This window comes from Nyctereutes procyonoides, unplaced genomic scaffold (assembly GCF_905146905.1).
Source record: "Nyctereutes procyonoides isolate TBG_1078 unplaced genomic scaffold, NYPRO_anot_genome, whole genome shotgun sequence".
Classification (NCBI taxonomy): domain Eukaryota; kingdom Metazoa; phylum Chordata; class Mammalia; order Carnivora; family Canidae; genus Nyctereutes; species Nyctereutes procyonoides.
Genome location: NW_026575130.1, coordinates 1041573 through 1057508, shown reverse-complemented (window position 1 = coordinate 1057508; position 15936 = coordinate 1041573). Strand labels below are relative to the sequence as shown.

Below are 15936 nucleotides of genomic sequence, written 5' to 3'. Positions count from 1 at the left end.
CACAGGAGGAAACTATATGGTGAGGCACTGTAACTCTGTCAAACTATGTTTGACCAGATGTCTACTCTCTAGAATTAGGTGTGACTGGCTTCTTTTCAGACAGTATTCCAATTCTGTAAAAATTACAGAATGGATAATGACATTTACCTTGGATCAACTCCCATCTTGACTTTTTCCTCAATAAAAGCTGTTGTAAATGGTAGATGGGGACATAATGGCTCTATTTTATCCCACTCTGCCCTTCTTCTTTACTGAAAATAAACTTGCTATGCCTCAAGCTGCCAGCCTTTTGACTAGAGAGATTTCAGGAGACCTGGGTTATAATAAGAGTATTCAGTACTTTCCTGCCATTTTAAAATCATACGCAGTCTTAGTAGAATAGTGAACTTAAGTCTCTAAGGACTTTATTAAATATTGTCCTCTTTTGTTTCTGTTTCCGTCTGTACTTCCAAAAAATTTGCTTGGATATGTCCTATGAAATATGTTCATTTTTTGTTTCTCCTTAAAACATAGTTTACCTGTATTATAAATGCATGAATCTTACAAATAATAAAGGCTTTAACAGATTTCCTGCTTTGATGGAACTGTCCCAATGGCTCCAGTTTTATAGCAATCCATGGAAACCCTCTGTATTTGCTTTGTGGGATCTTGAATGAGAATTTCCAAGTGGGAAATGCTCAGTAGATAACTGATTGTGCAGCAAAAGAGCGAGAACATGGCTTGGAGTGATCCAAATAGAGATGCAAGTTAAGACCACAAGAGCCAATATGCCCCCCTAGGAAGCGACTGAAAAGAAAAACTCACACCCACATTTTGTTTCATGAGATGAGGGAAACTTTTTTTAATATTCACAAATCAAATTCCAAGTGAAACTCATTATCTTCCCTTCAAGCCAGCTATCCTGCTATTCCTAATTCAGTTCTGCAGTTCAAACATCATGCTGGCCCCTGCCCTCCAACCTCCAGTCTCTACATTCCATGAATAATTCCTTTACAGTAAATTGTTATTTCCCTTAGTTTCACACAGCCTATTCACTGCCTTGATTTCATGTGTAAACTGTGCTGCTGGTTCCTACTTTGTCTGTTTATAGCTTCTATCTGCCCCCCTACACTACAGCCTATCCCACAGATAGTGCCAATCTTTTATTCTTTTTAAAACAATGCCTTCATTTTGGCCTTCCTAACCTTGATACTTCCAATTATCTCCACATCCCTTAACTTCCTCTTCAGGTACTTGAAAACAATTTAGACTACATCTACCTTTCTATCTTCTATTTTCCTAATTCAGATTTACTACAGCCAAAAAGTTCTAAAACAGTATTGCTGTGTCCATGTCTTTATCATTTTTTCTACCTAAGACTTTGTAACCACTCTCTACCCATTCTTATTCCTTTTATTCCTCAATACCGAGTCCATATCTTATAATTTAATGTAAAAGCACCATGGTGTATAACAGCTGAGCAGCTAACTCAGGCCTACTGTCCTGTGATTTCTCATAACAGATCATCTTATAACTCCACTAAGAGTAAAAAACCCTGCTACAGTTCAAGGTGTTTGTGCCCTAACCAGAGTCTCAGGGTTTCCAGTCCTAGTGTATTATCTCCTGGACAAATCTGATCTTCATTCAGTAAGAAATTAAGGAAAAACCAGGATTCTCTACCCTAACCCCTTGTTGCTAAATGTGACTCTGGAGAAAGCCAGAGACCTCTAACCAATTAGACTACAGATCCTGATTATCTACTTTCTGTTTCTAATGAAGAGGCCCATTGATAAAGATTCCCATTAATCCTGCTGCCAGCCTCATAGGTGGCCTTTACTGGGAGCTCCTAGAAGCATTTGTTGACAGCTGCTCCAGGTTTAGGTCTTAGATACGGAATATTGGCTTCAGGTCTCATTGGTCAAGATTCTTTTTGATTATGGCTTTCTTTTTTTTTTTTTCTTTTTTTTTAATTTTTATTTATTTATGATAGTCACAGAGAGAGAGAGGCAGAGACACAGGCAGAGGGAGAAGCAGGCTCCATGCACCGGGAGCCCGATGTGGGATTCGATCCCGGGTCTCCAGGATCGCGCCCTGGGCCAAAGGCAGGTGCCAAACCGCTGCGCCACCCAGGGATCCCTGATTATGGCTTTCTTACCCATCTCCCAATTATTGTCAGCAGGGTTTCCATAGTTTCCTCAATGTCTCAAAGTTTGAATTTTTTTTTAAAGATTTTATTTATTTTTTCATGAGACACACACACACACAGAGAGAGAGAGAGAGAGGCAGAGACACAGGCAGAGGGAGAAGCAGGCTCCATGCAGGGAGCGCAACGTGGGACTCGATCCCAGGTCTCCAGGATCACACCCTGGGCTGAAGGTGGTGCTAAACCGCTGAGCCACTCAGGCTGCCCTCAAAATTTGAATTTGATAGTGTTACACTCCCAGAAGCAGTTCTGGAGGGCAGTCCATAGCAAAATATCTTTAAAAATACAAAAAACAAAAACACCTCTCTCATTCCCTCTCTAACACAAGAGACCTGTTTTAAGGAACATGTTCAGTGTCCTATAGCATTGAGCTTGAAATCATAAGCAAGACAATGGACTATGACCCTATCATACTCTATCTCCTTAGGCTCCTATGGTGGTCTGTTGATCATCCTAGGGCTTATGATAGCCCTACCTCTCAGTAAGTGTGATCCTTCCCAGAGTTGCAGAGTAAAGCTCTTGCACTTCCTCTTTTCTGTGTTCAAACTCAAATAATTTGAGAAGTAGACAAAACTCAATTTTCTTTTACCTTCTCCTTCCATTTTGCATGGAATTAGTGAGGCAATCAAGTCCCAAAGACAGCTCTTTTGTTTCAGTTTTTCAAGCAAGATATTCAAACTGAATGTTAAAAGTGATTCAGAATCATGCACTTTTTCTTTAAAAGATTTTATTTATTTATTCATGAGAGACACACACAGAGAGAGGCAGAGACATAGGTAGAGGGAGAAGCAAGGCTTCCCACAAGGAGCCCAATGTGGGACTCGATCTCAGATCCCAGGATCACGCCCTAAGCCGGAGGCAGACACTCAACCGCTGAGCCACTCAGGGGCCCCAGAATCATGCACTTTTATTTTATTTTATTTTATTTTAATTTTTTAAAATTTATTTATGATAGTCACACAGAGAGAGAGAGAGAGAGAGAGAGAGAGTCAGAGACACAGGCAGAGGGAGAAGCAGGCTCCATGCACCGGGAGCCCGACGTGGGATTCGATCCTGGGTCTCCAGGATCGCGCCCTGGGCCAAAAGCAGGCGCTAAACCGCAGCGCCACCCAGGGATCCCAAATCATGCACTTTTAAAATGTGAAACTAACCTAGCATTTAATCATGTGCGTGCATTTCATTATTTAGCTTTAGAGTGTTTCCCCTTATTCCAATATACCTTAAGTTCTTCAAGAGTAGAAAGAACATATCTTTGTGTTCCCCCACACAGACTAACATAGACTTGAGAATATGTATTTGTTTTAAAAAAAATGAATAAATCTGTATAAAGCTTTGATTTCCAGGAAAAAGATACTTTTATGATTTGTTAGGGAATATATTTAATTCAGTTAGACTATCTTTGCACTTGGTTCTTGTTTGCCATTGATTTTGTGCATAACATTAAAAGAACGTGTAATACATTTAAACATAAACGTCACCAGAGCTAATACTCTGCAATAAATTGAAGTTCTTTTAACTATTTCATCAAGATAGAATAGCTCCCAAGGATAACTGATCAATTTACAAAAATTAATAAGATCTATAAAGCTTTAATTTATACAGCAATGAATGATATACTGATTAAGCTAAGAATAGTGTTTTCTAAGAAAACTTTCAAGGACTAGATTGAAATTTATTATAAAACAAAAACTAAAGAAAAAGAACTAGTATATTTGTAGAGGGTTGCAAAGCATGAAAAGTCCTACATAGGTAATATTTTGAAAGCACTTACTGAGCCAAATGTGCTTTAAGAATAAAGACAGAAAAATTAAGATCAATTTATTGAAGACAATAAGCAGAAGATTTGTCTATGTAAGATTCTGTAAACTTGTAGCTTTCCAAAGTATATTCATTAATTTTCTACTCTTAGGTATATAGTAACAACACAGGTCATTGTGAAGTCATTATGTAAGATTTAGCTAAAGATTGTACCATCCTGCACAGCTTCAATTCACACTTTCTTTTATAATTGCACTGTTATTTTGCCAGAAAATCTGTAAGAATTTGAAAAAAAATTCTTATCACAAATGTATATAATTGAAGCAAATAATGATTTTCTTATACAAAAGATGAAAATAAGGTTTTTTCCTAAGTGATGTTTTATCATTTTGTGACCATTTATAAAAATTAATAATCAAAAGCATAATCTTTTTTACTTTCAGAACTAGCAGGCTTCAGACTTAAATTTTAAGGCAGTAGTCCTTTCAGATTAGAGAATACACTATGATTTGTATCTCAAATATTTGTTCTAATTTAAAATGTCATTTCTTAAGAATCATGTTAATAATTGACTTTCTTTTCTAGTGCATGTGTAGAATTTGGCAGAAAGTATCATCCTTAAAATTTTTGCCTACTAAATCACAGGGTAGACAATTCCAATATTTTTAAAGTCTCATTTTCACTTCTTTCTTGTTTCTTAAGATGCTGGAACATACTAGGCTTCATAGCAGCAGTACTGACTTGGAGATTTAAAATAGATAAGTGGCAAAAATAATTCAAAGTCTTATCTTAGTTTTAAAATATTTCTTCAACTTTCTTCAGTATTCCTTCTGTACTGATGTCATTCTTGCTTTCCCAGAGTGTGAAGGATTTTCTGATTCTTAGTTAAGAGTTGAATAATGACACTAGCTTATGCATCAACTTCCATGGGAAAAAAAACTAAGTTTCAACAAATTAATTGGTTGAAGGAACTTTTCCTTATTTGTTTATTCTTCCTTCAGGTTCTTCCAAGACAAACCTGTGGGCTCTTCACTCATACAATTTTCTACAAAGAATATCCAGGAGGTCCTAAAGAGCTGGACAAGAGTATCCAAGGAGGTGAACTTTTCTTCACTGTGGTTCTTAATCCAGTGAGTACTTTGAGTTATTCTCCAAAAAAAAATGATGATTCTCCCAAAAAAAATGACAGGGTAGCTGAAAACTACTCTGACAAAAAAGCCAGAGTTTGGGTAGTTTCAGCCAAATAAAAATGAAGGACTAGCTCCAAAACAGAAAACAATTCAACAGAACCACATCTAGAGATGGTGGCAAACTCATTCTACAAGTAGCAGTGACATGAGTAATTTATAGAAAGCCAAGAAAGTGCTCCAGAACTTCATTTGCATTGAAAAGTATTCAGAATTCAGAGATTCTTGCTTTTATGGAAATCAATACGTTTTAAGTTTTTATTTCAATTCAGTTAACATACAGCATAATATTAGTTTCAGGTGAACAATATAGTGATTCCCTCTTCTTTATCCATTCATCAGTTGGTGGCATTTGGGCTCTTTCCATAATTTGACTATTGTAGATAATGCTGCTATAAACACTGGGGTGCATGTATCCCTTTGAATTAGTATTTTTGTATTCTTTGGGTAAATCCCTAGTAGTACAATTGCTGGATCATAGGGTAGTTCAATTTTTTAAATTTTATTTATTTATTGGAGAGAGAGAGAGAGAGGGAGAAAGAGACAGTGTGCCCGGTTTAGGGGGAGGGTCAGAGGGACAAGTAGACTCCCCACTAAGCAGGGAGCCCGATGTGGGGCTCAATCCCCGGGATCATGTCTGAGCTGAAGGCAGACGCTTAATCAACAGAGCCACCCAGGCACCCCAGGATAGTCTTATCTTTAACTTTTTAAGGAACCTCCATACTGTTTTCCAGAGTGGCTTCACCAGTTTGCATTCCATCAACAGTACAAGACATTTCCCTTTTCTCCACATCCTCACCCAACACCTGTTGTTTCTTGTTTTGTTGACTGTAGCCATTCTGACAGGTGTGAGGTGATATCTCATTGTAGTTTTGTTTTGTATTTCCCTGATTACTGATTAGCATTTTTTCATGTGTCTGTAAGCCATCTGTATGCCTTCTTTATATAAAGAACTTATAAAAACACCCGAAAATTGAATAATCTAATTAAAAATGGGCAGAAGACATAAATATTTTTCCAGAGAACAAGATTTTTCACCTGTAAAATTCCTATTCCTACTGTGGACCAGTTTTCTCATCTAGGTGACCATTAACACTATTACTCTATTCTTCCCTTTCCTTTAAAGTAAAGATATAAGCAAAATGGAAGAGGAATTAGACAAGCAAATATGGTCATTTTGGATACAGTTTTGTGAGATCTTGTCTTGCTAGGTCTCAGGCTGGGCAGAGCAGCCTGTTTAATTGGCTTCTACTCTTCTTCCTTCATATCTTGTGTGCCAGCTCCACAATGAACCATTTGCACATATATCTGCCTGAGGCAAGTATTATAAAGTTGTGTAGAGAAAGAGGAGCTAATTGAAGTAAGATGTTTAAAGAAAAGAAGAGATTTTATTTCCTTCTGAAAATCACTAACATAAAAAAATAAAATTAGGTTTATTTATCAGATGTATGGGTTTGCCCCTGGCATTTGCAATATTCAAGATGAAAAAGTGTAATTTTCCATATATGAAAAAAGTCTATCAGCATAACAGTTGAAGAAGATAGAAATAAAGAATAAAATTTGAAAAGCCCCACTCTGGATCCTAATTTTACAGGCTTACAAATAAAATTACAGGTATTTTTCATCATCTTCTTGTATTTAATGACTATATTTCTCAGCTTCTAGAAAATGAGATTGGAAGTAAGGATAATTCATCTTTGGGCAAAATCAGCACATGTATACAAAAATCAAGATGGTTTCAGGTAGGATAGCATTTTGCCTTTTGAAAAGTTTATCAATCTTCATACCCCCAAAATGTAAATAATTCTTATCTATACATCAGAAATAATCTGATTTTTCTAATATATCTATTCTTTACAAATGGAAGCATCTTTGGAATCATCTATTATGACTTTCTTCTTCTCTCTCTTCTTGGAATCATCTATTAGGACTATCTTCTTCTTCCTCTCTTCTTTTTTCTTTTTTTGGTCAATTCAGCCAGTAATACACAGGTAAAAGAGTTAAACCAATACTTGATTATGAACTTAAGAGTAAGTTAAAATATTCTTAATATGTTAACATTTTCACCTATAATTTTCAGTCCCTTTAATCTGTGAAGTATACAATTCTGATGTTTTATATTTCCTTTCATCAGAAAGCAATAGGACTATGAACAGATAATCATCTATTTGATTTTTTTTTAAGAGAGAGGGAGTGCGAGCCAGGGAGGGGGTGGCCAAAGGCAGAGACAGAGAGAGTGAGAGAGAGAGAGAATCCATGCCCAGTACAGAGCCTGACGCAAGGCTTGATTTCACGATCCTGACATCGTGACCTGAGCCAAAATCAAGAATCAATTGCTTAACCAACTAAGCTACCCAGGTGCCCCCTATTTGATTCTTTTAACCAATAGTTGCTTTGGTGCCTAAGAAATTCCAAGTGGTATTATAATTTTAGAACATTCTAGATGAAATAAGTTTAACATAGAAGAAATTCAATATTAGATCAATCATGTACAATAGATTTATATGAAGTATTTTTCACTATTTCAAAACCAAATCATTTTCCTAAATAAAAATCTTGTAGTAAAGCTTGTATAATCTTGGATACTAATTTGAGCTAAATTAGCTGAACAAATTCTTTAAATATTTAGCAAATCTTGCTATTTTTCAGGCCTTTATCAAAAATATTTGGCAATTTTGTTTGTCTTGAGAAGATCCACAGGAAATAGAGGGGAGAAAAAAACTTTTACGGAAAGCTTGTGCTTTCCTGATTCAGAAAACTTTGAGTAGACAATTACTTTCAGATAAATGCTGGAATTCAAAATTGATAGATCCTTGTCAGACACCATAAGATAAGGAAGGAATCCAAATTAATTTCATCTGGCAGGCCAACTTCAATTTTTGGAAGCAACTGTAGTGCCCTGGAGACTTCTGGTTGAGAAGCTCACTTCTAAGATTCAGCCCAAGTCTCACCCAAGGGAAGACTGCTATCATGAGTTTAGTGATGCTTGCCTTACAGAACAGACTAAGGAGGAGTGACCTGTTTCCCATGAATTCTCCATCCCAAAATTACATGTTTGGGTAAAGCTTATGTTAAAATTAAGAGAGGCCCAGGTGCAGTGAGGCATGCTACTAATTTGGCATATAGCACTCTTTTTTAGGTCAGAATGAGAATGAGAAAACCTTGATGGAATCAAAGTAGATATTAGCTGCAGGAGAGATGTGAAATTTAATTATAGTGGGCTTGAACGATAGCCATTATAAGCTTAAGTATATCCGAGTTCTTGATTAGAAGTGTCATTTTCTGAGAATGCTGAATGAGTTTGTTGTTTCCTACAAAAAGGCATATGTGTATTAGAAACATAAGTATGTTTCTTAAATATATCCAAATACACTTTAGTTGAAAATGAAAATATAAACAGGACTTATTAATGTATTTGAAAAGTTTTCTGCCCATATGTCAACATAATATTATGGTGCTACAATAAGTTTTACCAGTATTGGGATGAGGTAGCTGCAACAGAGTATATCTCAGAGTTAAACTAGAATATATCACAGCAAAGATAACTAGAATAATACTCTGAAATATTCCGCTGTTACCAAAGTATTTTTTATTGTTACAGAAAAAAGTACCAACCAAATTAATTTAATACAAATAAAAACAATATTAGCATTGTCTAGGAGAGAGAAAACCTCATTTTCCAAATGATATTTCCAACATCACACACCTAGACCCCTCTGAGGTGGGTTGGATACAGAGATTTTGGTTAATATATTGATTTGAAGTTTAGGTATAGTTGGGATTTGGGCCCATCAGGCTATCTGATCCTAGGAGCACTAAGAAATTAAGAATTGTTTTCTTTTCTTTTTTGCATGTTTGTTTCTAAACTCACCCAGGGACTTGATTATAGTTCACTTTCCTATAGGAAAAGATTATGTTGGCCATATGAAATTGTACTCACTAGAACAGTAATTTGCAGTATTTGCAGATCTATAATTTTATAGATCTTTCAATTGATAAATACTTCCCATATATCCTGCCTACCAGAAGACCCCCTCTAATTGTACATATTCTAATATTTCAATTCTTCTATAATTTACAACTTCCTATTTTAAACTATTAAAATGACATTCTGTTCTTGTTCATTGATTTCATGGTTTTTGTTCATTTCATTCTACCACTAAAAAATGAGAGTTCTGGGGATCCCTGGGTGGCGCAGCAGTTTGGCGCCTGCCTTTGGCCCAGGGCGCGATCCTGGAGACCCGGGATCGAATCCCACATCGGGCTCCTGGTGCATGGAGCCTGCTTCTCACTCTGCCTGTGTCTCTGCCTCTCTCTCTCTCTCTCTCTGTGACTATCATAAATAAATAAAAATTAAAAAAAAAATAAAAAATGAGAGTTCTCTGTCAGTACACTGAATCGGGTTTTGGAGCCCATCAGGCTAAGTAATAGATCCTGAAATGTTTATTGATTGATTGATTCAGGAGAGTAATGAGTTACTTTATGGATATACCAGAGGAAAGAGCCACTGAAATCATCCCAAGTCACTATTATCTGTAAACACACAAGCACAAAACTTCTACACAAACATGTATTATACCCAGACACAAATATTCCCAATCAATTCACAGTGCTAAAAGTACCTTTATATATCCTTTAAAAGAGTCTACTTACTTTGCATACCTATAAGATACTATGTGGAAAGATATTAACTGAAACTTGTGAAGATGACAAAAAAATACTCATTTATAATGACTACACTGCCCTCAACAAATAGAACCCTATAAATCTATGACATATATATTTATACGAAAGGAATTAGTAAGAGTATACTGTCAATTTTAACCTGAATTTCCAGTTCCACCTATCTTAAGAAGATGCAAATATACTTAACTATTGTGACAAATGGGATAGTTCTGGATTAAACATGATTGTTCTTGTGGGAGCCATATTATCTTGTATAGCTCTGAAAAAAAGATGTCACCTTCCTGCTCCAGTGTTATTTGTAATTACACATTGTTCTGAGTCTTTACTTATGCTCTTATTCAATAAATAGATGCTAGGTATTGAATCATTAACAATTGGTATCTGTGGGATGTTTGGTCTTCCCTAAATATGCTTGATAATAAAGTCAGTGCTTTCTTCACTTATTAATCCAGAGGAGTCATGAGATTCATGCTCTAACCACACTTGTTTGAAATTCAAGTGGACCAAAACCATGACAGCATAGCAAAATTATACTTCCTTCATCAAACTGTTAAACTTTTTGTCTCTATGTTTCTCAATTTGACATAGCATCCATCCACTAGACCTCTGTACCCTCCTACCCAAATCCTTAAAAGCTGAATCTACATTGTGTTTCTCTAATTAAAGAAAAATCATAAACATGGATGTGAAAAGAATGAGTATCTGAAACTGGGAATAACACATGAGTGGATTACAATGAAAATAAAACAAAATTCACACAAGAGAGCTGTATATACAGAAATTAACACATATTGAAAAATGTTTTTTAAAAAGATTTTATTTATTCATGAGAGACAGAGAGAGAGAGGCAGAGACATAGGCATAGGGAGAAGCGGGCTCCCTGCAGGGAACCCAATGTGGGACTCAATCCCAGGACCCCAGGATAATTACCTGAGCCAAAGGCAGACATTCAACCACTGAACCACCCAGGTCCCCTGAAAAAATATTTTTTAAAACTACAATTTATGTGAGTAGGAGTTATGTGTAGTTATCTATAAAATTCATGTAAGAGGAAACAACTTTTTTTCCTATGGGGAATTTTGTTTCTTTCCTTTCTTATTTACTAATCCTGCAAAAAAAAAATTGTAATAGTAACAGAAAACCCTTCATTTAAAAATAAATAAATGATAATAACAACTTTGGATAGTAGAAAAATTATTCCTGAACATGCCTAATAATGAGTATTACCCGAGACACTTGATTTAAAAAAATCTGGACTTTAATACATCAGAATCTCCAGGGAACTGTTTGGGGGACCAGAATATTTATCATGAGCTTTAATTGATTCTTATTATCAGGCATATTTGAGAAATACTACAAAGGAAGAAAAATGGAGAAATAACGTTGGTAATCAAAGATCACCAAAAATTGCTGTTGAAATCATGGACCTATGATCAAGGTATCAGAATTGAAAACTCAAATCTGCAGTAACATTTAAAAAGCAATGAGAATAAATATTTTTCTTAGGGACCAGAGAACTCTAACTTGAACAGCAGTCTAAAATAGAGGCAACCACTGTTTATCTTTTAAAGCTTAGCTTAGAGGTAATCTTCCTCAAGAAACCTGCCTCTACTCTGGTTTAGAGGTCCTGCCTTGTGTTCCCATAACATCCTCTACAGATTCTCGAAGTACTTCCTACCGTACACAGTGACTGTAGTTTGCTATTAGTCTGTTTGCTTCTTGTGGTAGGGAATGTGTCTTTCATCTCCAAAACCATCCCAATGCTTAAACATGATGCCTTGTACCTAATTTTTATTTAACATACATTGAAAAAGAGAAACTGACTTTTCTTTTTTTTTTTAAGATTTTATTTATTTATTCATGAGAGACACAGAGAGAGAGAGAGGCAGAGACATAGGCAGAGGGAAAAGCAGGCTCCATGCAGGGAGCCCGATGTGGGACTCGATCCCGGAACTGTGGGATCACGCCCTGAGCTGAAGGCAGATGCTCAACCGCTGAGCCACCTAGGCATCCCAAAACTGACTTTTCTAATGACCTGAATCAAGAAAAAAAAAGACAATGAATCTAAAAGGAAAGGAAATCTGGATTCTAGTAAAATAGTTCTTAAAAGTGTAAGTAGAACCTATTTCATGAGTTGGCTGGGGATGAATTACGCACTTTTATGTACTGTGCTTCACTGTTTTAATTGTCTCTTCTCTCAAGAGATGTGGTTTTGTTTAGTTCCTTTGGTCGTAAGGATGAGAGACTCACTCAGGTTACCTCCAGTAATGGGTGTGTTGTCTGCAGAAAGCTGAACAATCAGGGACCATGGGACCTGAAGGATTCTTCTGAGTCTAAGGCAATTCTAAGGTCCATGAAAATTAGAATTATGATCATGATTTTGCCTTGGTGCTTTAATATGAACACACAAATTCTGCTTCTTTGTCTGAATGTCTCGTTCTTCTCCTACAGACTATATATTCCTTTTCTGCTTCAAAAGTGCTGCTTGCTTATGGTTCCCACTAAAAAAAAAAATACTTCATAAATGAATGAACTTAACTGACAAAAAAGGAGGTATGGGGTACGGCTAAAGCAAATTATACTTCCCCACAGCAGAATACATTCAGCGTTAAAAACATAATTTACATTATATTATTTATGATCTATCAGGGATAGAATTAATATTTACTCAGTTCCAGTTGTTTTCTATCTGTAAGTTTCATATGTCACCTAACACCTACCTCACCATATGATTATTTGAGTTTACATATTTTTTCTATATAAGGAGGCATTCTTACAGGAATGATCTATGTGTGTTTCATTTTTGTGCTTCCTACTGTGTCTAGATTAATCTCTTGAATCTAAAAAGAGGTCACTAAATTTTTTTAATGATTGACTTAATGCAAGAATAGTTACGTCTTCGGGGCATCGCTTGGTTCATGGTATATCCAAATGTGAATAATAACAAGACTGATATTAATAAAAGTACTTTCTGGAAGATTCTCTGCTTGCAAGTAAGAGAAATTCATGATCCAGGAAATTTTTAACTGATCCTTAATAGTGGTAGGTTTTCACCAGTGATGATCAATTAGCCTGATATGCAACAGTAGACAATTAAAGCCGGAAAGAACCACAAGGTTTATCTATTCAGTCACTTAATTTTAGGCTTAAAATCATTCCTGTAGTATTCTGTTGAAAACCTGGCTTTCTTGACTCTGAGTGCAGTGGTTCTACCAACATGCTGCTTCTGCATTCTCAGTTAAATTGGATTAATGTGATGCACATTACTCTCAGTGTGACTCAGTTACCTAGTCCTGAAAAAAAATGTATGAATGGTTTAAAATTTCCAGCCATTATCTAGGAAAAAGGAACCCATCTCCATGTTGAGTAAAAAACAAACCAACAACAAAAAATAAGTGCCTTGGGGAGCTGAGTTCAAGATGGTGGCATAGCAAGATCCTGAACTCACCTCCTTCCATGGACACAACAAATCTACAACTACATGTAGAATAATTCCTTCTGAAAGGGACCTAAAAATAGGATGAGCAGAGCCTATGAAGGTACAGAATTTTTCCCTGAGAAGTGACAGATCAAAGCTCTATATCAAGCATTCCACCCCTTAGATCCTGCACAGGAGAAACAAGCCCCATGAACAGCAGGTTTTGAAAATCAATGGGAATTATGTTCAGGAAAATTAAAAACTGTGGAGAATAGAAACCCCACTCTTGAAGAGCTTGTGTGATTCACTTGACCCAGAAACCAGCCCAAAACACCCAATTTGAAGAGCACACAGATGATAAATAAAGGAGATTCACTTACAGACCTTAAAGCATCCACCAGAGAGGCAGGACAGCTGGGACTCTCCCCAGGAACTACATTTCTCCAGAGAAAACATATAGATGGCTAACACGCACTTGAAAAGATGCTCAACATTACTAATATTAGAAAAATGCAAATCAAAACAACAGTGAGATATCACCTAACCCCTGTTAGAATGTCTATTATCAAATGGACAAGACATAACATCTGCTAGAAAGGATGTAGGGAAAAGGGAACCCTATACACTGTTGGTGGGATTATAAATTGATGCAGCCAGTATGGAAAATTTATGGAGATTCCTCTAAAAATTAAGAATAACATTACCAGGGATCCCTGGGTGGCGCCGCGGTTTAGCGCCTGCCTTTGGCCCAGGGCGCGATCCTGGAGACACGGGATCGAGTCCCACGTCGGGCTCCCGGTGCATGGAGCCTGCTTCTCCCTCTGCCCATGTCTCTGCCTCTCTCTCTCTCTCTCTCTCTCTCTCTCTCTCTCTTTCTGTGTGACTATCATAAATAAATTTAAAAAAATTTAAAAAAAAAGAATAACATTACCAATGACCCAGCTACTTCACTTCTGGCTATTTATCTGAAGACTATGAAAACACTAGTTTGAAAAGACACATGCACCCTTTATTCACTACAGCATTATTTACAATAGCTAAGATATCAAACAACCTAAGTGTCCAGCAATATATGAATGGATAAAGAAGATGTGGTACATTAATATGATGGAATATTACTACTTGGTCATAAGAAAGAATGAAATCTTGCCATTTGTGACAACATGGGTGGATCTGGAGGGTACTATGCTAAGCGAAATAAGTTATATGGGGAAAAATGAGTACTGTATGATTTCACACATATGTGGAATCTAAGAAAAAGAAACAAATGAATAAACAAAATAAAATAAAAATATATTCATAGATACAGAGAACAGACTAGCGGTTACCAGAGGAAAAGAGGTTCAGGGTTGGGTGAAATGACAAAGGGGGTCAACTGTATGGTGATGGATGGTAACTAGATTGGTGGTGGTAATCACTTTGTAGTGTGTTATATAATTACTTGCCACTGTGAGATGAAAAATACCATAAGAAAGTATGGTTAAGTCCTTTTGATTTCCACAGTTAAAAACAGAAATATGATAAATTATCAAGTCACTGGAATGGATATTAAGAAATTTTTCAAAATAAGTATTAAAGAAATGAATATTATTACATTATTCCTTGTTTAATCCTTTGATAGTTTCCCATAGCTTTCAGGATAAACAGAAAATTCCTTTACTTGGAAAAAAAATTAAATCTGGCTCCCACCCACTTTGATGGTCTCTTCTCTCAATAATCACATATGCATCTTTCATTCCACCCATACCTTCCCTAAATAGGACCCATTATCTCATTCTGTGCCTTAAAGAACACTACTGGGTACAAGTTGATTTTTTCCAGGAAATCTGAGTTCGTATATTATCTTTTTCATAGAAGACATCCCCCAACTCTCCAGTTTCTCCTCTGAATTATCATAGCACTCAGGCATAACCCTAATATAACGTGCCCACAGCACTGTAATCAGCTATCTTTCTCATCCAACAGTTTGTGCATTCCTTGATATAAAACATCATGCCTTATTAACTGTTTTATAATCACAATATATTGCAAACTTTCAGGCACATAGTTTTCAAAAAATGACAGTGGATTAATTTATCACGCCTACATATGTATTATCCTTTGAATCTGAAGGGAAATCTGGTTGCCTGGGAAGTACCTAATCATAGAATCATAGAATTAACACAAGAGAGTTTGCATTACTGGGAAGGATGATCTCCCAACATGGCATCCAGACAGATTCTTTTGAAAGTCATTTCATTTATAAAAAAGATGCACAGTTTCACTCATGAGAAGAAAAATACAAGGTTAAATATACTGAGATACCATTTCTTATCCCCCATATTGACCAATATTCAAAATATTGATAAACTATGTTAACAAGGTTGTAGAAAAACAGATATTTCCATACATTCTAGTGGCTGTGTAAAGTAGTCCCTAATGTGAGAATTTAAAATGGTGCAGTTGCTATGGAAAGTAGTCTAGTATATCCTCAAAAATTAAAAATAGAACTGTCATATGATCAAGGAATCCTATTTCTGGATATTTGTCCAAAAGAACTTGAAAACGGGATTTTGAAGAGATATTTGCTTTCCTACGTTCAGGGAAGCATTATTAACAATGGCCAAGAAGTAGAAATAACTTAAATATACATTGACACATGCATGAATAAAGAAAATGTGGTATATAAGTACAATGGCATATTATTCTCTTTAAAAAGAAAGGAA

At 36.0% G+C, this 15936-nt stretch overlaps 1 protein-coding gene across 1 annotated transcript in view; it reads left to right on the top strand.

The window, feature by feature from the left end:
• The window catches only part of LOC129521110 (bifunctional heparan sulfate N-deacetylase/N-sulfotransferase 3), a 160427-nt gene that overhangs the window by 80460 nt on the left and 64031 nt on the right, over positions 1 to 15936 (top strand). The window contains exon 6 of the mRNA XM_055342329.1: positions 4942 to 5070. Within this exon, the coding sequence (XP_055198304.1) occupies positions 4942 to 5070 (129 nt within the window). The remainder of the gene's footprint in view (positions 1 to 4941; positions 5071 to 15936) is intronic.